Source organism: Protopterus annectens, chromosome 5.part1 (assembly GCF_019279795.1).
Source record: "Protopterus annectens isolate FY-2018-M chromosome 5.part1, PAN1.0, whole genome shotgun sequence".
In the NCBI taxonomy this organism is placed as follows: Eukaryota; Metazoa; Chordata; order Ceratodontiformes; family Protopteridae; genus Protopterus; species Protopterus annectens.
In genome coordinates, this window is record NC_056736.1 from 106,355,854 (window position 1) to 106,382,437 (window position 26,584).

The window sequence follows — 26,584 nt, forward strand, 5'->3', positions numbered from 1 at the left end:
TACCCATTATATATGGCAGCTTTTTAAATGTCCGTTTCCAGCGTTTGTGTTTCATGCACCCACTGTTTGGCAGGTTGAGCTTTTGTACACTTATTTCTTGCCATCTACATCTGAATATATGTTGCAATTTGCAGAACGTTTTGTTTCAGTGAAACACAATGCAGTTTATTTCTCTTCATTATTTTCATGGTAAACTTCCGAAGCTGGCAAATCTGCTTATTAATGACATTTTTGCAATGCCTGCACACAGTTTTCAGTGCATGTTTGAATTTGATTTTCTACACAGGCATTTTTGTTTCACCGTTCCAGCTGCCTACCAAACAGATAGAATAAAATGCCTAATGGTACCACCCAGTGGACAGAATCTTATCAGTATGTGCGCAGTTCTCTGTTCAGTGTTTTGCATCCCAGTGCTTCAAAGAAGTCTTGACACACAATGTTATTCCCCTGAACCTGAGTTTTATTTCAATTCTTTGCTCTTCTTATGAGTTATCAGCATTTCCTGCGAAGTCTTGCCTTTTCACCGTTGCCTTCATGTTTGTGTTGCATTCTCAGCTTTACTGTATTAAGTTTTTATTGTAATACCAAAAAAAGTTAATTTTTTGCTCCATTTATGCATTGTAGAAAAATGGTTTTCTAAAACTGCGATTCTAGAACATGGATTAAATATAACATTCATCCTGTCATGCTTAAAGCCACATCTGTTACAAGAAGCTTGAGTTAAAATTGTACAAAATTTCCTCTGGCTTCCATTATGGTTTCTGTCATGGCCATCATTTTGATAACCTTTGCGGTGTACGTTCTCATTTTGCCTTAGTCTTTGATTTGCATTTTATCTGGTACACATCTACTTCATCAATTAATACTTCTGTGTACTAGTAATTTCACTTGCTTTGCACACATCCATGGCTTTTGGTAAGATCCATTCTATTTATTTTAATTATTGTGTTCCTGTTTCTTAATTTCTTATAGCACAGGTTTTTCATTTTCTTACGAGTCATGCAGCTGTCCAGATTGTGACTTTAGCTTTGTTCCTCAGTTCAGCAAAATAAATACCTACAAATGTTAAAACATTCATCATACCATTCACTGTTGCAGCCCTCATTTGTGGGATATCTTGCCTGCAGAACCTGAACTGCAGGTGGCTTGACATGTATCTTCTCCCAGAAGCTTTCGGCTGATTCCTTCCCACCACTATGCCAAGATGTCAGCAGTGTGAGTGGCCTCAGCTGATGCAGTCTTCAGATATTTCTTTCCATGTAGTTCAATGTGGTTACATGCCTTTGAGTTATTTATTGCTTGGCCAGCATGTTTCCAGATGAAAGTACCCCATAGTGGCATTTATATATAGTAGTTTTGGTAGTTTTTCATATCTGATAGTGGCTCTTATTTTATAGTTGTAAGTAGTAAGAATTTTGCTGACTACCAAAAATAAATTCCTCATAAAGATTTCCACTCCTGCTGCCCCCCCCCCCCCTTGTATTTTGCCATGACCAGGAGTATGACACACACATTTATCTGCAATCTGCCAGCTTCACCCGAAGTACATTCTGCAGAAGAGCAAAATCTGTCTGGGTATTCTCAACTAAAAAGACGGGAGCATGTCTGGTTCCAAACCACTATGACAGCCAAAACCTCCTGGAGCCTGCCTCTGAAGTGAACATATTCTGGCAGAAGTCCTTGGGTGACTAGGCACAGTGTTTTGGATGCCATTATTTTCCGGAGGTCTGAAGACTGTGAGCATAGTGCGAGGATTTCACAACCACCTCCCACCACTGGCTCTGCTTTTGCTGAGTTCTCTGTTGCAACTGCATTGTAAACTATCACCCGTTTTAGTTGTATACATTTGCTCCCAGATAAGGCGCATCTCAAGCTACTGCCAAGGCCTCTCCCATAGTATTGGAATGATGATATTCAGATTGTGATTTCAATGGGTGAAAGTGGAACTTTTCTGATTTTTTGTGAGGAGGTTCATGGAGGTGAGTGGAAGTCTTAGTTACTCATCAGTGATCTGAAACTTCAAAGGTTTTTTTTTTTACCCTGAGTCACTACTAAGGCATAAGGCACCAGGGAGCAACCTGTTGCTCACCAGCCTGCTTTAGCCTTGGTTAAGCAGGGCCTAAGCCCCATTCACCTCTTAGCATGTTTTTCAATTGGCTCAGGACTCAAGTCCATGCAGCCTGCTCTGGAAATCCCTGAGGTTTCAGGGGGCTTATTCCTTGGAAAGAAGGTTGGCACTTGTCATGGAGGATTCAAACAAACCAGTCTGAGGTTGAAGAACTGGCTTCTGTAGGTCATTCCCTTCTGTGTGTGCCTGTGAATTTGACACTGATAGCCTTAGCCTGTGCTTCACCTCTAGATAATTTCTCCTTTGGGTTAGAAGGTGGTGTTCTAGTGGGACTACTTCTGTCATGTTCAGATGTAACACTTTCATGGACCTACCTTAACCCAAGTGCTTTTCCTCCACTTGTGGATGACCAGAAAGATATTTTTGTGTGTTTCTTTGGAGCTAGACACCTCCCACCCCACCTCCACAGACTTTTTTGTCCTTTGAAAAATGTCTGCTAGGTAAGCAGTCTGTGTAAGTTCACCTTTCTTTTTTGTAATATTGTATGTATGACTGAAAGTATGAATAGATCTTAATGTACATTTCCAGTGTAAGGTTGTTTCACCTATTTTATAATTTAAATTGTAAAATGTTAGTTGAAGGGGAATTTAAGTACTTGAGAAACAAATTGGATTAGTCTTGCTCATTGATGTTGTGTGTAATATGTATACTGTTTTATATTTTAATTTTCAGCTTTGTGTTTGTTTAGTGTAAGCTAGTACCACATTTTCCTGTCTTAAGTCATTGGACAGCACACTTAATTTTATTCAGCTATACAGTAGTTCTTGCGGCTTTGTAGAGTGCAGAATTAAGACAGTGTTTTGCACTATTTCTGAATGATGTGGTCAACCTTGACCTCTGCGTTTTCTCGATTAAAGCTGATGAATCAAACTTTGTACTTTTTTCCCCATATTTTTAGCCGACAGTCACCGTGTAAAACAGGTACCCAGATTTTTCCAAAGAAGGTCCCGTATAGTGGTGAAAATACCAGGTTGTCTCTGAGAAGAGTTCCTTCTGAACTGAACAATATCAGCAAGCTTAACGAGCACTTTAGCAAATTTGGAACAATAGTCAATCTGCAGGTAAGAGAGCATGTGATGCTCTTTGTACTGTTTAGTACAGAATTTATTAAATGTTTGACGTTTAAGCCTGTTTAAAAGGGAGGTCTATAGCAATTTTGAAAAAGTTTATTTGAAACCTTTGGAGGCAAGAGAAGGCACACATGTCCAATAAAGATATGGATTACTTATGGGAAGGAAGACCCGAAAGTCCAGCTATGTCTGTTAGAGGATGGGAGAGTGACTCTGAAATGAGATGCAATGACGATTGATGCCACACACCAATCCTATATGGGGGTGGGGAGGGGGGATGATGATGATTATTTGAAACATTAACCATCTGCTCTTGCTTTTATATCGAGTCAGGCTAAATGCAGAATATGACCATAAATGGATAACATTCTGCAGTTGTCGGCAGATCAACTGTAAAATTTACAGAGAAGCAAAATGTACAGAGAAGTTGAAGGCACTGGATTGCAGGGTTTTGCAGTTATACATTGTTGCTATAAAGAAAAAATGTAAGTAATAAATGACAAATGTTAAATTGTAATATTAAATTGTAATTTTTTAAGTCACCTCTGGTGTTTGCATAGGTAAAGTTTAAAAGAGGGGAAAAGAGAGTAAATTAAGTTTATAAATGTGGTTAGGTGAGTTAAACAGTTCTGTATGAAGGAGAAGGAAAAGGAAGATTCTGAAATTCCTGCTGATGCGGGGGGGGGGGGGGTGGAGCATCCCATGCCATAGAAAAAAGGGCACCACCTGCTTGAAATCTTAGGAAAAAGTGGTGGTCTTTGGCATTAATTTGAAAGCAAGATGGGGAATGGTGGATAGTTTGAGGATTTCAAAAATAAGAGTTAAAAAATACAGAGCATCTCTTTCATTTATGTGCACAAGGTTAGATGGTGCATTGATGCTCATATTTTGGGGTCTATATCACATCAGCAAGCACTAAAAATATTTTGACTGTATATGAATTTTTTCCCTGGGAAAAAATTCACTGAGCCGTTCCTTCTCTGATGTTCTTCGTGTTTCACTGTTGCAGTCATTACATTTGGTAATCTGCTGGCTGCTCCCCTCAGTCTGCCTGAATATCAAAGTCTTGGGTCCAGCGTCGGTTGCTGTCTCTTCTTCCATGACGTCAGCTGGTCAGGGGTATAAAACAGGCAGCCAACGCCATTTTCTTTAGTCTTTCTTGCCACGCGGTGCCCAAAGCAGAAGCAGTTCGCAAGTGCCGGTCGGCCGACTCCTGAAATTTTCAAATTCGAGTTTCAGAACCAAAGTCTTCAATTAAAGCTAAGTACCCCATTGGGGAAACTTTTTCTTGCTCCATACCGATGTCAGTAAAAGTTAATAATTGCATTACTTGTGGGAAGCAAATACCTCATAAGGATTTTCATTTGTACTGTATTCCCTGCCTAGGCCCAGATCATAAAGTGCCTTGCTGTCGGTTTTGTACTAGATTTAACCAATGCACTATTAAGCGTCTGTATATCTTTGCTTCAAAATATTTTGGAAACAGATTTAACTATCCAGAAATGTCGTCGGATAGCAATCCGACTACCGGAGTTCACAAAAAATGCAAAGAAAAGGACAGAGACAGACGGAGGTCCAAAACCGATGAAGCTTCTCTTAAGCCACTCGCCGGTACTCATTGAGGCACTTTTGCAGCCCCTGATACCCGCTACTTTCGAGTCGCAGGCCTCTACCGAGACCCATGTGGAGTCCGGCACACCGCGAGATTCTCAAAGTATTGTACCCGCGGATGGGTCCGGAGCCGGCTTTTGAGGGTGTCTTCAGGCCTCAGCATTTCTATATAAAACCGATGCCAGCTTCAAAAACAAAGACAAAGGCAACTTCTAAGGCTAAAAAAACGATGCATGAGCCATGTGCTCAGGCCTCTATGCCCAAAAAGCAGATGATCAAAATGGCTGAAGACCTAATTACCTTGATCAGGGGTTCCCAACCCCCCAGAAAAGAGGCCTAGGCAAGACACTGATTATGAATCTTCAGATCAGGTTTCTATTTCTTCTGATCAGGAATTTTCTATACCACCCTATGAGGATTCAGATGCAGAGGAATCCATCCCTTCTGCATGTCCTCCTGAAGATTATTCCTTTGGAGAAACCTTGCATACTTTGAGGGAACATTTTCATTGGGAGAGTCAAGATTTCTCAGAATCAAAAAAGAGGCTTGGGGATTTCCTCCTTCTCCCTCAGCATAGGCCTTTAGCCATACCTCCTGTATTAGACATTGTTGATGATGTGTTTTCGGAGTCAAGAATGACTTCAGATTCCTTACCTCCGGCTCCTAGCAAGCCAGACAGATATTACAGGGTTCCTGACTCTCACAAATTTTTATTCAAAAACCCTGCTGCTGACCCTGAAACTATATCACAGGGTCCCAAAGGTGTAAAGGCCTCAACAGCTAAGAATCCTACCCCCTCTGATAGAGATTCCAGGGCGCTGGATAGATGGGGAAAGAAGGTTTATACGCCTGCAACCTCGGCAATTAAGGCCTTAAACTGCCAGTTTCATATGCTTAAATATCAACAGCATGTTATGGGATTATTGAAAATGATGTTGATTTCTGAATGTGTGGAAAATAAAGAATTACAGGAATTATTGCATGCATGCAGCAGAACAAGTTGGAAAGCATACTTTGCAATGTGGTTTTGATTCCTTGGAGGCCTCCTGCAGGGCTGCAGTTACTGGATCTGTGATTAAAAGGCATGCCTGGCTCAAGGAGCAAAATCTGCCTGGATCATGTTAAAGCTAAATTGTTGGATGCACCTTTACAGCATGATACTGTGTTTGCTAATAAGGCAGAAGAGGTTTTAAAGAAAATGGAAGACAAAGCTAAGTCTATGCAAACTGTAAATGACTTTTTACAAGTGCAGCCACCAAGAGTCAGTAGACACTGGCCTACAAAAAATTGGTCCTTTCCTGTGTCCGACAGAGCTTCACGGGGCAAATCCAGGTGCTCAAAGGGCTCTAGATAATTTTTAAACCACACACACTCAAACCAACTAAAAGAAATGCCAGTGAATGACTGGAGTATCACAAAAGTCAGAAGTCAAAATAGTTTTAACGCGTTTCGTTCACTTTTAATTCACCATGAACTTCTTCAGAATAACCATTACAAACTTAATTGCCATATAAGTATCATTTTAAACAAACCATGTGACCTAACCGACCACTGTCTAATACACATTTTTTATATATAAAATTTCTTCATAATAAAAATACCTTATATTAAAGTAATCAAACCGGCAAGTGAGCAGTCAAAGTACGTGCTGGAAGTAATCCACAAAGCAAACAGAATACTTTTAGGCAAGTTTGCCTAAAAGTATTCTGTTTGCTTTGTGGATTACTTCCAGCACGTACTTTGACTGCTCACTTGCCGGTTTGATTTGTTTAGTTTGTGGTGCCGTCTTTCTCTAGCTTATATTAAAGTACTTTGTTTACTGAACAATAGAAATATTATATATAAATGCTTTATAAAAATACTGTGTTGAGAAAAAAACGAATTTCCACATTTGCGCTATCAAAAACACAAATTTGTGAATTTATAATCTTTGTGCTTGTAAAAAGCACTTGATGTTAATAACATCATTTAGCCCAGGAGGCTCATCTGCATTTAGCAGAATCTGCCACAAAGCTTCTTTACACTCTAGTTTGACCTTAAAATTTCCAGAAAACTGTGCATCATTGACTTTGTCAAGTACTGAAAAACTGAACTTTTTGAAATTTACACAAGACGCAGCATGTCTTGCAAGTGCATTGGACATGTCTTTCTTTGTGATAGCTAAGGTGTGTTCGTAAATACATTTGTTCAAGGACCTGATAGTTTTGCCTATATAAAAGTGTTAACATGTGTCACACAGACAAATGTAAACCACATTTTGGGTTTTACAGGTATAATGTCCTCTACAACGAACTGCTTTTTTCAAATGTTTCAAAAAAATAGTATTACATCCAGATATATACCTGCATTGCTTACAACAGTTACATGGAGATGTACCATAATTAGACACTTCAAAATTAGTCTGCTTACAACCTTCTAACATACTTTTGATGTTAATAGTCTTTTAGTAAGTGAATAATGGAGTCTTACCAGTAATGGAACTCAAATCGTTGTTACCTAATACAACTTTCCAATTGTTAGACATGATTTTCTTAATAAAACCCATCTCATTAGAGATGGGAATAGGAAATGCCAACTTGTACATACTACTAGTTTTGACCTCACTATTTTCGATTATACTGTGAGCTATTATACCTTGATGTAAAATAGGCTTTGCCTTGTCATTCCTTAGAACAACCACCTCCCTCAGAATGTTGTCTAACCATATACTGTCGTAACCTCTTTCTTTGAAAAAATTGTTCACTTTTTCCACCTCATTAAAGAACATATCATCCCTACTTGTCAATCTACTTCGTCTAATAAGTTGTCCTTTAACTACACCATGTTTCATAAAATCAGGATGTAAACTGTCGTGGTGTAGGTATTGATTAATAAGTGGTTAGAAGTATGTTAGAAGGTTGTAAGCAGACTAATTTTGAAGTGTCTAATTATGGTACATTTCCATGTAACTTGTAAGCAATGCAGGTATATATCTGGATGTAATACTATTTTTTTGAAACATTTGAAAAAAGCAGTTCGTTGTAGAGGACATTATACCTGTAAAACCCAAAATGTGGTTTACACTGGTCTGTGTGACACATGTGAACACTTTTATATAGGCAAAACTATCAGGTCCTTGAACAAACGTATTTACGAACACATCTTAGCTATCAAAAAGAAAGACATGTCCAATGCACTTGCAAGACATGCTGCGTCTTGTGTAAATTTCAAAAAGTTCAGTTTTTCAGTACTTGAAAAAGTCAATGATGTACAGTTTTCTGGAAATTTTAAGGTCAAACTAGAGTGTAAAGAAGCTTTGTGGCAGATTCTGCTAAATGCAGATGAGCCTCCTGGGCTAAATGATGTTAACATCAAGTGCTTTTTACAAGCACAAAGATTATAAATTCACAAATTTGTGTTTTTGATAGCGCAAATGTGGAAATTCATTTTTTTCTCAACACAGTATTTTTATAAAGCATTTATATATAATATTTTTATTGTTCAGTAAACAAAGTACTTTAATATAAGGTATTTTTATTATGAAATTTTATATATAAAAAATGTCTGTGTATTAGACAGTGGTTGGTTAGGTCACATGGTTTGTTTAACATGATACTTATATGGCAATTAAGTTTGTAATGGTTATTCTGAAGAAGTTCGTGGTGAATTAAAAGTGAACGAAACGCGTTAAAACTATTTTGACTTCTGACTTTTGTGATACTCCAGTCATTCACTGGCATTTCTCTAGGTACCAATCACAGGATTCTTACAGGTCAAAGCAATGGGATGCTTCTACCTCCAAATCTGGAGGAAATAAAGCTCAACCCCTACAGTAAACAGTCTCAATGACTTCCCTCTGCCATCACCAAGCACTTATCTTTTGGCAGCCCCCTTAGGGGGAAAACTAGCACTTCATGCTCAAAATTGGCAGTTAATAACCCAGGACAAGTGGGTATTAAACATAGTATCCTAGAGATGCAGGTTTCATTTCCATACTCTGCCAATTCCAGACGGTTGGCCAGATCTGCCACAAAATCAGTGGGCAGAGGCACAGAAACAAGTTATGTCTCTCATGTATGTGGGGGCTCTTCAGCCAGTGCTAGAACAGGAAAAAGGACAAGGGTTTTACTCAAGACTGTTCTTGGTACCCAGAAAAAACGAGGCCTGGCTCCCAATACTGGATTTATCAATTTTGAACGCATTCTTGGACATACCAAAATTCAAAATGCTAACTTTGCAGCAGCTTCTGCTCATGCTGGGCAAGAACGCTTGGCCAGTGACTCTAGACTTAAAAGAGGCATACCTGCATATCCCAATAAGGGAATTTGTGCAGAAGATACCTCCGCTTCAAGGCTGGCTTTATGCATTACCAATTCTCTGCACTGCCCTTTGGCTTATCTACTGGGCCCAGGGTCTTTACAAAGTGCCTGCCACCAGTAATTGCATTTTGCAGGCAAAGAAGTATACAAATCTGTCTTTACTTGGACGACTCTCATATTCAAGCAGAAAACACAGACATTCTTCTTCAACATCTGGCATTTGTGAAAAGGCTTCTAACATGCCTAGGGTACACAGTAAACAAAAATAAATCACAACTGGTACCCTCTCAAAAGATAACATTCCTGGGTGCAAGCTTGAATACAACTGCCCAGATGGCTTACCTTAAGCCAGACAAAGGCAACTGACTGTTTACTTCAAACAGATGGCAACAAAATCCCAGTTATCTGCAAGACAAATTCTGCAGGCTTTGGGGTTCATGACATCCTGCATTCTACTGATTCCATATGCAAGACTGCATATGAGGAAACTACAGTGGTACCTAAAAAGTTTATGGAGTCAACATTGTCACAGTCTGGAAACAATGATTCCTCTCATTCCCTGTCTACAACAGGAGTTTCTTTGGTGGGCAGAGACATGTCACCAGAACATGGGACGGTCTTTCAATCTACCCCCTGCCAACCAAACCCTAACTACAGAATCGTCAGACTATGCTTGGGGGGGCCCACCTGGCAGGGAGATGCATTCAGGGCATATGGAGCCCAAAACAAATGCATCTGCATATCAACCAGAAAGAGATGTTAGCTGTTCAGAATAGCCTGACAGCCTTCAAGTATGTGGTACATAAACATGCAGGGGGGCACACACTCCTACCCCCTTTGCAGACTAGCCATGGCATTGTGGGACACAGCCTTGACTTACCAAGTACATCTTCAAGCTCAATTCCTGCCAGGAAAACAAAATACTCTGGCAGACCTAAGCAGAAACCTTATGGACACTCACGAGTGGAAACTGGATCCACAAGTCTTCAGCATGATAACAAAGAAATGGGGGAGCCCGGACATAGATCTATTTGCCTCTCCCCAGAATTATGAACAGGACAAATTCTGCACAAGAACTTATCACAGACAAGCATGGAAAGTGGATGCCCTATCCTTTAATTGGAAAAACCTATCAGTCTATGCCTTTCCTCCTCTGCCTCTTCTTCCCAAAGTCCTACTAAAGGTCAGACAAGAAAAACCAAAAATTATTGTAATTGCCCCGGACTGGCCTTGTCAACACTTGTACCCAATCCTAAGGAATGTGTCTCAACTCTCTCCTTAGTATTTGCCTCAAATACCTCATTTACTGTCTCAGCAAAACAGTCAGATCCTGCACAATCAGCTCCAAACTCTGAACCTGGCAGCATGGCTGATCATGTAGTTATTCAAACATCACCTCTCAATAAATCTGTGATGGATGTCATTTTGGAAGCCAGAAGGCCTAGTACTAGAAAATCTTACGCTGATAAGTGGAAGAGATTCTGTGCTTGGAACCAAGCACAAGGAACTGACACAGCAAAGCCAAATATTCCTCAGATTTTGCAATACTTGACTGAGATGCTTGACAAGGGCCTATCTTTTTCATCAATAAAAATCTATGCCTCTGCCATCTCGGTTCATTACAACACAGAGCCACCGATCTTTTCTCATCCTTTGATAAAACAGTATCTTAGAGGGGCCAAAAATTTAAGGCCTCCCAGATCAATACCAATTCCTGCATGGGACCTCAATTTTGTGTTGGAAAAACTCACCCTGCCTCCATTTGAACCAGCTGCTACTGCAGATATGAAGGTTTTATCCTGGAAAACAGCTTTACTTCTGGCAATCACTTCAGCAAGAAGGGTTTCAGAGCTGCAGGCCCTCATGGCTGTTGAGGCTTTTGTTATATTTTACCCAGGCAGGGTGTTCCTAAGGACCAACCCTTCCTTTATGCCTAAGGTGGTATCCAGTGTGGCTCTTAACCAAACTATTCATCTTCCAACTTTTTACCCAAATCCGCAGAACAAGGGGGAGCGGATTCTGCATTCCTTGGACGTGCACAGACAACTAAGATTCTACTTAAACAGGACCAAATCTCTAAGAAACGCCGAGCAGCTACTGGTGGCATTTGCTGCAGGATCAGAGGGAAGGGCTATTTCAAAGTAGACTATTTCAAAGTGGATAAGCCACTGCATTCGTGTCTGCTACTTGCATCATGGTAAACCGGTGCCCAAGAGCATTAGGTTACATTCCACCAGGGCTGCATCTACATCAGCAGCTTTTCTCAGAGGGGTACCAACCACAGACATTCTAGAAGCTGCTACTTGGAGTTCTGTGCATACTTTTACAAAGCATGATCATTTGCCTCTCTTCTCTAAGTCCAGGGCACGCTTTGCCACTGCAGTTCTGCAGGGCCTTATAGCCACTCCTAATGCTATTTAGTTCCAGCCTCCCTTCCATAGCTTTGGGATTCTACCCAAATGTAATGACTGCAACAGTGAAACACGAAGAACATAGTACAGTTGTGTACACTTACCATAAATGTAGATGTTCGAGTGTATTCACTGTTGCAGTCTGGGTTACCCACCCGCCATCCCCCTTTATTCTGGAGATTCTCTTTCCTTCCCTATATTCTACAGCCTTTGTGATGTATTTGCTTTTAGATGAAGGTAAAGTTTATGTTACAATTGCATGTATATATAGTTATATATATATATATATATATATATATATATATATATATATATATTTATTTATTTGTGTATATATATATATATATATATTTTTGCTCCCCATTTGGGGGGCACCTGACATCTCGGGCAAGAAAAAGTAAAGAAAATGGTGTCTGCTGCCTGTTTTATACCCCTGATGACCTGATGTCATGGAAGAAGAGACAGCAACCAACGCGGACCCAAGACTTTGATATTCAGTCCGACTGAAGGCAACCTGCCAGCAGATTACCCAAATGTAATGGCTGCAACAGTGAATACACTCGAACATCTACATTTATGGTAAGTGTACACAACTGTACTTTTTCAGATTTCAGACATTTGAGTTTGGCATAACAGTGGTCGCTCTTTTTAGATATAGACCCATATTTTGTTGACTGCAGGTTGAAATAGTAGGTTTTATTAGGGGTTGAAGACTGTGAGGGTGTGTTTCTTTTGGAGGAGAAGTTTGGAAAGCTCCTTCTGTGGTTCAGCCTTTATGTTAAAATGTTCGGGTGGCAGAGGAGCAGTTTAGTTTGTAAGTACAGCATATGCTTTTTATATGGGAAGCCTACTGTACTTTTATGATGATATGGAGATAGGTGAGGACTTTCCCCTGGTTTGAGGAATGGTCATTGTAATGGAGTCTTGAGAAACTAATTGATTTGGTAATTGCATTGTTTTCAAAAGTCAGTATAGCTTGGAAGAATGCTGTTTAGCCTGCATGGAAATAACTTGCTTTTTAAATTGCAGGAGAGGATCTGCCTGATTGTATTGAAACTAATACTTTTTTTTAACCAGCTTACCAATTGACAAACTTTGTCTGCATTGCCTAACAAGATCTTGCCATCTGGGAATTGTTAGACATATTTTGCCCAAACATAGTGAGAAAGACGTTTTGAGCTTCCAGAAATGCTACTGTCCACAAAATATGTACAGGCAATAAGGACCTAGGTTGTGTCTGGTCTGTAGGAAGGAAAGTGAAAATTATACAGGCAGAGGTTAAGCAGTAATCCTTAAATGTTCATTAACTGAGACATAAATCAAGATCCATTGTCAAAGACCCTTTTTGCTGAATCCTTGGTTAGAATCATGTTCTACAGTCTGAATTCTGCAGATTTCCTCAAAGGTCACAGTTGGTGACATGTACATAGCCATCTCATACATATTATGATGTCTTGTACCCAATATCTTTTCTTGCTCATCTTCAAGCCTGTTCTTTGGCACTGACACAGCTCAGATCTAGTTGTCATTGGTGAAATTCCTGCAGTTGACGCCATGCATTCCTGTACATATGACCATTTGATCACTTGACAAGGCTTTTGGGAGAAGAGCATAAGTTTTGTCAAAGGTGTCAGAGTCGTACATGCATCTTAACTTCAGAAGAAAAGCTTTTAGGCCACATTGCAGCAAAAATGTTGTGCTGTAACAGAGACCTGGTTCAGGGCAGCAAAAATCACTCCTGCACTACCAGGCTATAACTCATTCCACACCTTTCAGCCCTAGAACTTGGACCGAGGCTTCAAAGGTGGTGGTGTTTCCATATTCATAAAAGATGCGCACACCTCCAGACTGGTAGCCCAACATAATGCATCAAAGATACAGCAGGTGCAGAAAATGGTAACACTGCTGTTCAAAACATGGTGGATTCCAGTTTAACTCAACAATGCCTTTATTATCCACAAGTTAAGCGCTTTCGGCCCTGAACAACTGTGGCCTTTAAAATACAGTCAGACATAAAAACTTCTAAAAATGTTTTACTTATAAAAATACCTATAAAATACTATGTATAAAAACAGAAATAGAAATATAAAAATGTGTTTGTATGTGTTTGTCCATGGTCATACATTTTTTTAAAACACCAGTGATGCATTTTATTTGCACTTATAAGTAAAACATTTTTAGAAGTTTGTATGTCTGATTGGGTATTTTAAATTAGGGGAAGTATAAAAGGGTGTTCTTTAAATTGTCATTTAATTCTGATGAAGGCCATAGTTGTTTATGGCCTAAAGCGCTTAACTTGTGGATAATAAAGGCATTGTTGAGTTAAAGTGGAATCCACCGTGTTTTGAACAGCAGTCATCATTTTCTGTTTTCCTTTTGTTACACTGTGCATTGAGACGTAACTTATGTTTTCATTATACTTCAAGTGCAGCTGACATTGGGTAAGACAGCGATTCAGGTTGTAGCCTGCTATAGGTCCCCAACCATGTCCCAAGACAGACACTCCACATTCCTAAGCACCCTGGAGAATATTAGGGTCCAACCTAACACACTCATACTGGGTGACGTCAACTACCCTCCATAAACTGGGAAAACTACTCATGTACCAATACAGTTGCCCAACGCTTCCTGGAATTCATTAATTCCAGTGCCCTGGGCCAGCTCGTTCTTAACCCCACTAGAGGTGGCAACATCCTTGACCTGGTCATTACTAACATGGGTGACCGTTGCTCTACACCAATAGTCAGCTCTATCCGACCACAAACTAACCCCGCCCCGCAAAGGTAACCACCATGAGAAACTTCTCCAAAGTTAACTTTGGGCTCCTAAGAACAGAGGTGGCTAACTTAATGGCACCCATGCAAATGGAGAATAGTTGCATGACGGCCGAATCATACACCAATGCACTGTACGAACATGTACACAAATGCATGGATCTCGTCATACCCAGTAGAACCAAGACGCTCTCCTCCAAAAAAAGGAAGCCAATCTGGTGGTCCCCTGCCATAAACTCTACAACAGAATGAGAAAACTGATGCGGAATAAGGTGAAGTCCCAAGACTGGAAAAACTCAAAATCCTTTAAAGCTAGCTATGAAAACAAAATTGCAGCAGATAGTAAAGACAACCACAAGACCTTCTATAGTTATGTAAAGAACTCCGGCCACTTTTGAAACATGTTAGAGGCCGCATTCAAGATGCTACGGAATTCCTACAAATTGTGTCAGATACACAAATGGAGCCGGGCTGGTTATTATGCATTCTGGATGTCTCTGCACTTTATACCAATATTCCTCATTGGGTGGGACTACAAGCTTTAGAACATTGGTTATCCAAAGCGGAATTATACCCACCAGGGTTCAACACCTTTCTCATTTGTCTTGCTGAACACATACTCGTCAGAAATACCTTCTACTATCAAGATAGTTGTTTTTGGCAAACACAGGGTACTGCTATGGCGGCATCTTTTGCCCTCATTTATGCGGACCTTTTCATGGCGTTCATAGAGGAACAACTTATCTATGATCCCCTCCACAATTTATTTATTGAGGCAATGGATATATGGCGACGCTGTCTTGATAGGTGGATGGTAAGGGTGGATATTGTCTATTTACATGATTTCATGGAATATATTAATATGAATAAGTGGGGTATTCAATTTACAGTCAGTTATGATATGGATCAAATTACATTTCTTGACGTTCTTGTTACCAATAATCAGGATTATATATTGGACACTCAGGTTTAACGCAAATACCCTCAGTACAGTTCCTTGTTGCATGCATCCAGTTTTCACCCACCACACACTACACAGTACATTCCCAAATCCTAATTTCTTCGCATCAAACAGATATGTTCGCATCCAAACATGTATGGATATTATAGAAAAGACCTGATCAGTAGGTTTCGGGCCTGTGGCTACAAATCTGGGACTATACTCAGGGCAAGTTATCAGTTTTCTTCTATTGATAGACAGGACCTGATGGTATACAAAGAGCGACAATCACATAACCAACCTGAGATCAGATTGGTTACCACCTATGGGTGTAATACCCATATACTGGTAGGTATCATCAACAGACATTGGAACATACTTCTGGCCGACCACTGACAAATACTTCAGGACAGATGTCTTTTCTCTTATCGGAGAGGCAAAACTCTTGGAGCACATTTCAGCTATTATAAACATGGGCCTAACAAGACAGTCTTACAGTCTCAAACCACTATGACAGGAGATCTTTTGTATGGCTGCGTCCCATGTGGACATTGGTTTTGACCATCCTGACACAATGTGTACAAACAATTTAGTAGCAGAAACACTGACATGGTCTGACATCAAATTCCTAGCTAATTGCAGTACTGGATGGGTCATATATTTGACAACCTGTTCATGCTCAGCCTTTTACATTGGACAAACCTCTTGACCCGTCAGACTTCAGATAGCTGAATATATGAGTGACATCAGGCATAAAAGAATAAGCAATGCTTTATACAAACATTCTTTGGCTCACCCAACGGCAAGCTTTAGGTTCATCATTATTGATAAAATTAGTGGTGACAAGCTAAATAAACTTGGTAGGCACAATATATTAAATAAAGGAAAAAAGTGGGTCATTAAGCTAGGGGGTTTGTTCCCACCAGGGCTTTATGAACAGTTATAGCCAGCCAGTCAACAGGAGTGTTTCAATTACTTTGTTATATAAGGGCATTGGTATGTGTTTTCATTACACTGATGAAGGCTTATTAAATCTGCCTAAACTGGTGTCTTTTGCCATGATTTAATGGAATTAAGTATTTACCTAATTTCTACACCACTATGTGCTGGCTCTCATTTTTCCAATTCAGCCATTATTAGCTCCCCAAGTGATGTTGACATCTTACAGAAAGGCCTCACTGAGACCAACGACTGGTGTCAGAACCATGGCCTTAAGCACAATGCCAAAAAAGTCATCATCCCCTTTGGGAAAAACCCAGTTCCCATGAACTACCACATCGATGGTAGTCCACTAAACGCAGAAGGCGTTATAAGAGATCTGAGAACACAGTTTGATGGCAACCTCTCTTTTGACCACCACACTGCCACTGTGGTCAGAAAGTCATATGTGGCACATCTCATATGGACAGACTGAACAACTATTCTCTGTCTCATATCACCTACTTGGAGGCGGTCTCTGCTTGAACTTGTAAAGCCATGTCTGACCCAGCTCTGTCAAGAAATGCTACATCTAAAGAAATCCCATTCCCTCCGTACCACACGCTCCAGAGACCTCAATCTCATTACCATAATCAACAGAACGTGCTGGAAGGATAGGTTCATAACCCAGAGACTGCCTATGCTGTGGAATAGACTTCCCATACATGTTAAACAGACCACCTCACTGGTCCTCTTCAAGAGAAATCTTGATGAGTGGATGGGAAATAGAAAATTCACCCCGGGGATCACTCCAGTGGCTCTTCTCAACAGAAGCACTGGAAACCAAGGTCAGGTGGCACGATGCCAGGGTAATCCTATGGGCTAGGCTTGTAAAGGCTCCAGGGCCATTAGCCTAGTACACACCTATGAACCTAAGATAAGAGCTCCTCGTGATCATAAGTGGAATGATATAGTGGCCCAAACCTGGAGCTGAACAGGTTATTGTCTTCAAGACCAAAGCTTTGATGATAGGATTAGGCCCAGCTTTTTGGGAGGTAAATCTTTTTCAGAATCAGTATTGCTGTTTTTTCCAAGTGTAGAGTTTGTGTTTGGATTGCCTGCACCTATTTTCAACCTTCAGCTTGAGTAGAGGTAGAAAGGAACAAAGGAGGTGTGACCCAGGCTCCCACATTAAGGAGGACTGTATATTGGAATTCTGGCGCATGTATCTACCACTTGATCTCCCGGAACCAGATGTTTTTTCAACATGATCTCAGATACCATTTCCATGAACCATTCTCTCATGAAGTGGTGGCATGTGGAGTTCTCTAGACACCTCAGCGCCAGCTAGTTATGGTTGGGGGGGGGGGGGTGGCAAAGTCTGGCAGTAATGTGCCGTGGTTCACTGTTTCTGGCATAGACATCAAACAGATGTTTGTTGGAGTTTGAATCATGGGTTTGAGACTGCAACATTGATGTAGTATAACATATTTTGCTGTGGCTTGCATGAGTCCTCCTCTGGAGTAATTAGAGCTTGGTATTCTCTTCCTGTCTGAAACCTATGAGGAGTCAGGAAACCTGGAGGCTTTAGTCTGTGAGTTGAACAAGGACATTGAGTTCTCTCCCCATCTCGCTTCCAGATGGTCCCTCTGTCTTGTTCATGCCTTTAGACTGAAGATGCCCATCATGGACTGGCTTTGTGTCACTGTCCCATTTCCACAGAAATGCCTGCCTGCAGACTTGGGGGAAGGGAATCCTGGGTCATTCCTGTGTCTTTCATTATAGAAGTCTTGGGCATATATAGTCTCTGCACACCTCACAGACCCCAAGAAAGGCACCCTTGTACTGACTCCTGGATGAATAGGTGGAGTCCCTAACTAATTATCACTGAGATAACTCAATATTTTCAGACTAGCATAACTCCATGAAACAGCAACAGGTTTGCCACCTTGCTGGGAATTTGAATTTGAAGAGCTGTGTCAAGAGACTATGCCCAGCTGTCCTGAAGGGCATTAGTGCCCTCATTTGTTCCAGTTCTTTCTAGTAGTGTTGACATTTGAAAAGCTTGTAGATTTTCCTGAGTTAGGGTGCTAAAAGTTTTAGTGATCCTTATGCCAGCCTCTAAAGTCTGTTTTTATGTAGCCCACTGTAATTTTTGTGCTAAAGCAGTGTTTGGGGCTGTGTGAACTGTGATATCTGCTTGCAGTTTATGGTTTGACTGAGTCTGTCCTTCCTTGAGAAGCTCAACCACAGTATTTTGGATGCCCTTCTTAAAAAAAAGGTGCTCACTTGGACCTTGATTTATCGTTTCAGGAGGAATCTCTCCCTTACCATTGCTGAATCTTTTTTCTTCCTTCATGTGCCTACCAACTATCAAGCCTTCTCCTGTTGATCTCAAGCCCCTTCATTCCCTAGGGCTGAGAGTTATTAAGGTGACAAGTGCTTGCCATGTCAGCAGACTAAGAGTTTGAGCTCTCACTGGTTTTCTGCTTGTGAGAGTATTCATGTAAGCTCCTTAGCATAACTGCTGGATTGGGTGTGGGGGGGAGCTGGCCACCCCCATCACTGTAATGTGTGTATGAGAGTGCATGCTTCTGTGTAGTCATTTTTGAGGGCTTCCTGCAAGCAGTGGCCTGGTAAACTGAACCCCTTCCATTGCAGCACCATCCTTTTTCGTTGTGATTTGTGTGTACATTTGTCATGCTGTGCCCTATCATTCCCCCAAGTATGGGCATACTTATTCTCCCCTACTAGTGTTATCTTTCACACAGTATGCTAATCAGACTTGTCACCTCAGCCTTAGTCAGGGTTTTTTCCATGTACACCATAGTTACAGTGGAGTTTTTTTGTTATGCCCTGCTGCACCTTTGTGTCTTTCATGCCTAGGTAGCTGAGAAGAGAGGAGGCCTTCTTGGCATCCAGGCAAGATGCTGAAGCATCACAGTCTTGTATTTGCCAAAGTCATAATTTACAGATGCATTATCTTTTGACACTTTGGTGTATCACTAGCTAGTGAGTGCTGCTTTCGTAATCCACGTGACTGCCAGAATTGCCTGCTTCAAGGATGGCTCCATTGCAGACATTATTTTTACAGCTGCTTGGCCTTCTTGTGTATGTTTTGTGGGTATTGTTGTCTCACCTGGGGTTTCTGGAATATGTCGTTCTATGGTGCAACTGTACTTCAAAATTCATCTTCCTGAAACTTGGATGTTCGTTATGTTGTCCACTCTTGCAGTAGGGATACATTTTTGAGGATTTATGCTGAAAAAAATACTGACATCCAAACTGACTTCCAGGACTTTGCACCCTTCCCCCTGCCTTCTCATGGGTAGATGGTATCCCATCTTGGAGGTTAGCACATCAGTAGTATAAGAGGGACATTTTCCTGCATCACCATTAGTTCATTCTTGCTACAGCTTACAATACATTCTGCACAACAGAAGATAAAAATGTCCTCATGAGATAGATTACAAGGGAGGCAGGTGATATCTATTTGGGAGGTGAAGTCCTCCTCAGGCTGGGGTCCTTTGAGAAGCTTTTTGCAACACCCCAGCCCTGATGTCTGCAGATTGGTCCAAGAGTTCTCGTATTGCTCCTCAGAAAGCCAACGTGCACTTGTATGACAGTATGTCATCACAGGCAAAAACCCTGCAGTTGTCCAGTCACTCTACCTGTGGGCATCTTATTTTCACACCTGAATCTTAATTTCTGAATTTGAGTCTGCACACCCTTTGGTGTTGGTATACGACGACATCCTCCCGTCTTTTTTAAAAAAATCTTTATCGCATATGTCATAGGCAGTCATACATTTATATAAATGAAAACAAACCATCCTGACACAATTCTAGTTGCAAACATTATACATTACAAACCACGTTGACACAATTGTAGTTGCAAACATTATACATCACTTATAATCTATCCATTCGGCATTGCATAGCTCATTCAGATCTTGCCTTCTTTTAAACCTTGTTCCTCTGCTGCATGTATTATTCCCACAGTTCCCATTTTTCCTATGTAAGTTGCTGCTTCCCTTTTTTAAAAATTCCAGTTCCAGTAGTTTTATCTCCGTTAGTATATTCACTACTAGTAGTAAAGTTGGCTTAAACTTTAATTTCCATTTTCTAGTAATTGCTATTTTTTTGGTAGCTGCCATAATTATACTTGGCAAGGTCTTTCTGTGTTTAGGCACTTCCTGTTCTGTATCGTAGCTCAAAAAATGTTTTTCCTTAGTTACACCAATTTGCTCATCCAGTATCTCTGACATAGCAGTCTGCAAGGAATCTTTAAAGTCTACCAGCTCATTACACTGCCAGAAAATGTTTACTTATTTACATTTGTTAACCGGGTAGTGTCCGAATGGGTTGAAAAAAAACAAAACAAAAACGTTTTCAGCGGAGACCCGGGTAGAAAAGCTCCACAACAAAAAGAACATTATTAAGGTACAAGGAGTAAACTTAGTTTAAGTAGTACATTGCTAACAATATGTAAACGAGCTTAACAAAAATATCATAGCAAAATGTAATAGAATACAATGTAAGCATGCATGTGTAAGGCATACAGAAATACTTTTTTTTCAGTATATGTGAGGTACAGTCATGTAGCTTTACAAGCTGAGTCACTTTTGAAAGACCAAAATGTCATATAGTTTTACAAGTTAGGTCATCTGAAGGAACAATGATTAATAAAGATAAGACAGATAGTGAAATAGCCCTATAAGCACTATTTGGGCTAACGTGCGAGATGAGTGGGAAATAATAGGAAGAATATTAGTTGGGAGCAATACAGGAGCATACCAGTTATCATTTAAATAGTCTTTCAGGGTAGTTTTAAATGTGGACAGGTTGGGGTTTTTAGTTATCTGTTGAGGAAGGATGTTCCCAGTTACCACTTTCTTCCCCATCACACCTCCAACATTTGTTGTCTACCTGAGAAAAAATTCTTTGGAGTCTGCTTGGGGTATAAAATGCCTATGTAAACACTTCCAAGCAAGATCTTAAATCTTCTTGACTTTGTTGCATATTTGGGAGACATACATATATCCCCCCATTGTTTCTTTGTGAATTGCTTATCCAGTCTCTCTTCCCAGTCCCTTCTTAATCTCCTGTGATTGATTGATTCTTATAGTTATCATGCAATATTTTCTATACTCATTATTCCTTTTTTAATGGCAGCTTCTGTTTTAGATCCTACTAAAACCTTGTACCAGTGCTGATCTTAAATTTAGGACCCCCTATTTCTTTTTCTATACTCTATCAGTCCTTAATTGGGAAATCAATTTCTAACCTGCAGTCCAAATAAATTCTTGGCGTATTCCCATTCTATTAAGTTTCCCCCTCTAGTTATTTGCTCCCAGTATCTTGGTTCCTTTGCCAGTTTTCTCCAATAATTTCCAGCCCCCCTCTTGACTATTGTCTGTATCCCTAATTGCACTCATGTCTCTCAACAGAATTTTCTTTCTCCATTTGAGTGTTGGCTTAGTTCTTAGAATACTTTCTGTTCCGTCATGAATGTAATATTCTGTATGATTATTGTTATTCTCCTTAAAGGTCTGCATCCAGAATCCCAGTCTCTCCTAGTTTCTTGAGATTCTCCCTGTTTCATCATCATCCCTTTCCACTTTGAATTATAATTTTCTGCTTGTGCTATGTATAGGAGCCTTAACTGTGTTGGCCTGAAATACCCCTTCAAATTGGGTAATCCCATTCTTCCTTGTTCTTTGGAAGAATCAGTTTATCCCACGTGACTCTTGCCATTTCCCCCTCCCAGATAAAATCCTTCAGATTTTTATTAATTGTTTTCCCACAAATTCTCCTCTGGTTAATATATGCCTGACCTGTGTATAAGGCTAAAGAGATTAAAAACATGTTAACTGCTTGTATCTTACTGTCGATATCCATATAACAGAGCTTCCATTTTTTCAGTTTTAGTCTCTTCTCACATATCCTTAGCTGCCACACCAGGATAATTTTTAATCCGTACTCCTAAATAATTCATTTATCATGTCTCCATAAATATGGATATTGCTAAACCAATTCACGTGCAGGTACATAATTTACCATTGTCCTTTGTTTTAGCTTCATTAATTTTGTTTCCCAAAAAGATTTGAAACTCTCTCAAAATGTTCAACACTGTAATATCCCTTTCTGGTTTTCTCTGGTATAAAATATCTGCAAATAGAGCCAGCTTTTCTCAGCTGCCATGCCAATTATATTTTTGGATTTCTGAGTCCATTATTTTCTATGTCTGTGGTTCTAAATATAATGCAAATAACAAAGGGGAGAGAGGACACCCCTGCCCTGGTTCCTCTACTCAAGCAGAAATTATCAGAGAGAAATCCACCTACTTTAATTTTCGCCACCAATCCCTCATATATCCACCTAATCAACCTTAAAATTTTATCAGGGAATGCAAATGCTTCCATTACCGTGATCATAAAGTCCCGGTTACTCTGTCAGATATTTTCTTTGTGTCGAGACCCACCAATAACAGTGGTATTATCTTAAATTCTGCTTTCCTCTGGATCATCAGTGTTCTGTTAATGTCAAAATGTTTGCCTCCCTTCCTCAAAACCACATTGATCCATATCTATCAGTTTTGGCATCACTTTTGAAATTCTTTTAGCCATTTTAGACATAAACACTTTATAGTCCTGGTTTAGTATAGAAACAGGCTTGTATGAAGCTGGATCTGATGGATCTTTACCTTCTTTGGGTATTAACAGCTACCACTACTTTCTTCCAGGATGTTGGTACTTCTCCTCCTCTTAAAATACTATTAAACAAAATATTTCAGATCTTTAGCAGTTTTTCCCTCCTATCTTTCCAGACTTCCACAGGAATACCATCTATTCCTGTGGACTTTCGTGTAGCTTGGTTATACATCACCATTTTTATCTCATCTCCTCCTATTCTAACTGTTGATAATTGAGCCTCATCTACCCCTAACCTTGGCATATTTAATTTTTCAATAAAAGCTTCTATTTGTTCATTTTCTTAATTTCCACATTTCTTTGCTTTATACAGACTTTCATAGAATTTCCAAAATATTTTAATACTTCTACAGGATCTCTTGTTATCTTCCTTGTTATAGGCTTCCTAAGTTTGGCGACAGCCCTTTCTACTTTCGAGTTGTGCTAAAAGTTTTTGTGCTCTACAGTTATCAAAAAACAGTTGCTTAACAACAACTCATGCATATTATTGAGGTAATTCCTTATTTTCTCTTCAGCATTCTGCAGTTGTTCCTCCTCTTATTCTGTGGGATTCCCCCTGTTTTGCAATACTTTAACATTTGTTAGTCCCTGTAAATATTTCATTATTTCTTAATCATATCTCCCTTTCTTTTATTTCCACCCTGTTTTTAAACTCCACTTTAATTTTATCCCACTCCCTAGCTATATTTTCAGAGGAAATTTCTGTCTTTTCTAATAGCTCCTGAATAATTTCCACTACCCGTTCCTTAAATTCCTCTCTTTTGAATATATAGGTGTAAAAGCTTCAGTGTCATTTTTATTTCATTACCCTGTGTTTTTATTTAGTTATTACTGGCGTGTGAGCTGAAGTAGTTATTGGATGCGTATCAAGCAGACCAATTAAATGCACATGTTCTTGTGAAATGTAAATTCTGTCTAGCCTAGCCCAGTTTTTGTATCTTGGGGAATATGTAAATTCACTCAACTCCCAGTGGTAAAATCACATCTTCTGTGCCAAATATCTTCAAAAATTCTTCAAAAATGTACCGTCTCTTATATTTTGCCTTTTGGGTCTCCTAGACGCATCTTTACTATTGCAGATCAAATTCCAGTCCCCACCAGTAAGTAATATACCTTGTTGAAAGCTGATTATTTTTCCCAATTTTTGGAGGAATATAAATACATGCCAGTGTAATCCTCCTCCATTGTCAGCAGCCCCTTAGTGCTACATATCTACCATTATTATCTTTATGGTCTTCTATCACTATTGGAGCTTCTCTTGCAGTTAATAAGTACTCCCCTTTTCCTCTGCCCCAGGTATTCCGCTGAATAACCATCCTGAAAAAATTTCTTTATCACATTCACATGTTCAGTTCTTTAAGGGTGTCTCCATTAGCTTAGCCATTTTTACTCTACATTTATAATATAGTTCACTGCTCTTTCTTTTTTGTATTTAGCTCTGAGACTACTGATGTTTAAAGACGCTACAGAAGGCATCATTTTCTTAAAGTTATTATTCCCACCTTTTATGTGTAACAGCTTTTTTGTTAAATGTCTAGTTCCAGCCAGTGGTGTAGCTAGAGTTTGTACTGCCTGGGGCTGTCTTTGAGTTTGCCCCCCCCCCCTCACAAAATCATGGTCAAATGGGGTCCCCCCATACACAACCCCCCCCCCCCTGCAGCCATTCCAGTGTCCCATTACTTGGCTATTTCTCCTCATTTACCATAAACACTGTAATGGGCATACGCTTTATTTCTACAATGAGATTTGGATTTCATTTAAAACTTTTATTTTAAATTTTATAGCACAAACACTGATAGACATCTGCTAAACAAAGCAATGCAGTCTCAATGAAAACATACTTGGCAGTGAAACTTCTCTGCCCTTGAAACCCACATTCAAGTCAAATGCATCTGACCAGTGATGAATAAAGTTTACCTTTGCGCTGTTTTCAAATCATAATCCCCTTGTACACATATTTAGGACTATGCAATCATACATGTGTTCTTTGATTCACTTTCCTGATTGCATTAAATTATATTCCTTGTATAATACAGCGCAATTGTTATAGCACGTTTTAAATTTATTATTTTGAACATTTTTCCAGTAAGCAATGAAACAAAAATGTATGAACCAATGACAAAATTGCTCATTTCAGAACATTTCCATCATAAGAGTCTACTCAAACATAGGTCTCAACCTCTTAAGAGGCCAATGTGGAACACAGACCCTAACAATGTGTGACAAATGCTCAAAATGTGGAACACCCTATTTTTGCACTGCGTGAAACATGCCATTGCCATGGAGCATGGTAGAACATCTGTAAAATTCAATAAAACATACTTCTCAGATCCAAAACCTGTATTTTATAATCTGCAATACCATAAGTAAATGAAACAGCACTTTACAATATAAAAATCACATTTACTGCATTTTCTAAACAGACATATTGCAAGTCACACAAATGATTTTAGTTAGACCAAGTTAAACAGCATCCTGTCATATGTCAGATGTAGACTTGTATGCCGCTATGGCTTTCTTGGCAGCCTCTAAAATATGTTTTAGCAGCTTAACATCACAGCAGTCCATTGCTTAGTTCATTTTAACTGCCAACAAAAAGAGTTCAATGTTTTTACATGCACCATGCTAAATGCTCTTTCATCTTGTGCATTTGAGTGTGGCATGCAAAGAAGACTCATCGTCCGCTGCTTAGAGTGGCACTTTCCCTTCAGTGCAAAGGTCCCTCAGATGATGTGCCCAGTACTTTGATACGAGTGGGGCCCATCTACTTGGCCTGTCAGATTCCCCATGTCCTCCATCTGATATTGGGTAAACTCATCGATTAATTGTTCAGCCTCAACATCATTTTCACAAACACCCAGATGGAAAACAGTATCCCTGACAAGTCCCAAAGAAATGTCCAATTTTGGGGCCGGATTAATAACTAAAACAGCATCTTTCAGTAAGTGATCTTGCATGGGAAACTTTTTCAGCATTTTCTGCAGCACTGCAGCATAAAAAGCTGTAACTTTTTTATAAAAGTTAAATTCAGTGACTCTGCCGGTAATGCCTCATGGCTGTTCATGTACTGCTTGACTTCATAGTCAATGAGCACTTCACTGTTTGGTAGAACACAGCTACTGTCAGTCAACACTGACACATCACTGTATTTGATTAGTCTGACAGCAGCTGCAGGTCTGAGGAGTCTGCCAGCATACTGCTGCAGGGGTTTATGCACAGTGGCATGCAGTGTCAGTAGCTGACTTTCTCTGCTCTGAAGCTGGATGTTGAACTCCAATAAGGGTTCCAGTGCATACTTAACAAACATAAAAATCATATGCACTTCATGACTCTGCAGATTTCTAGAAATTGTTGGTCTTAGCAAACCTTGGCTCTGCAGACAGAAAATACTAATTTAGAGCTGACCACATGTCTGTTAATTACCTTACCAAGACTGAGCCATTTAGTTGGAGCATGTCTAATGATCTTGAGGGGGTCAGTATCTGTGAACAAAGCAAATTCTTGCAGTTTTTGTTGTCTTTGTGCACTGGAACTGAAATGGCAGTACACCTCTGATGCAAGTTCTTCAACTGGTGAATGTAGTGCTTTTACAGCAGCCTTACTGCAGAGATCTGCCATGTGGCAGAGACTCCCCATGTTTATAATTGTGGGCTTCACCTTCTTTAAACGAGACAGCACAGAATTGTGTCTTCCAATCACTGAGGCAGCATTGTTTAAAGAAA

General features: G+C 39.8%; 1 protein-coding gene across 4 annotated transcripts in view; it reads left to right on the forward strand.

Annotated features, from left to right (window-relative positions):
* RBM26 (RNA binding motif protein 26) overlaps positions 1 to 26,584 on the forward strand; it is a 1,920,204-nt gene that overhangs the window by 1,010,097 nt on the left and 883,523 nt on the right. For all 4 annotated transcript variants that reach the window (XM_044072914.1, XM_044072916.1, XM_044072915.1 and 1 more), the window contains exon 11: positions 3,027 to 3,189. In XM_044072914.1, coding sequence (XP_043928849.1) covers positions 3,027 to 3,189 — 163 coding nt within the window. The remainder of the gene's footprint in view (positions 1 to 3,026; positions 3,190 to 26,584) is intronic.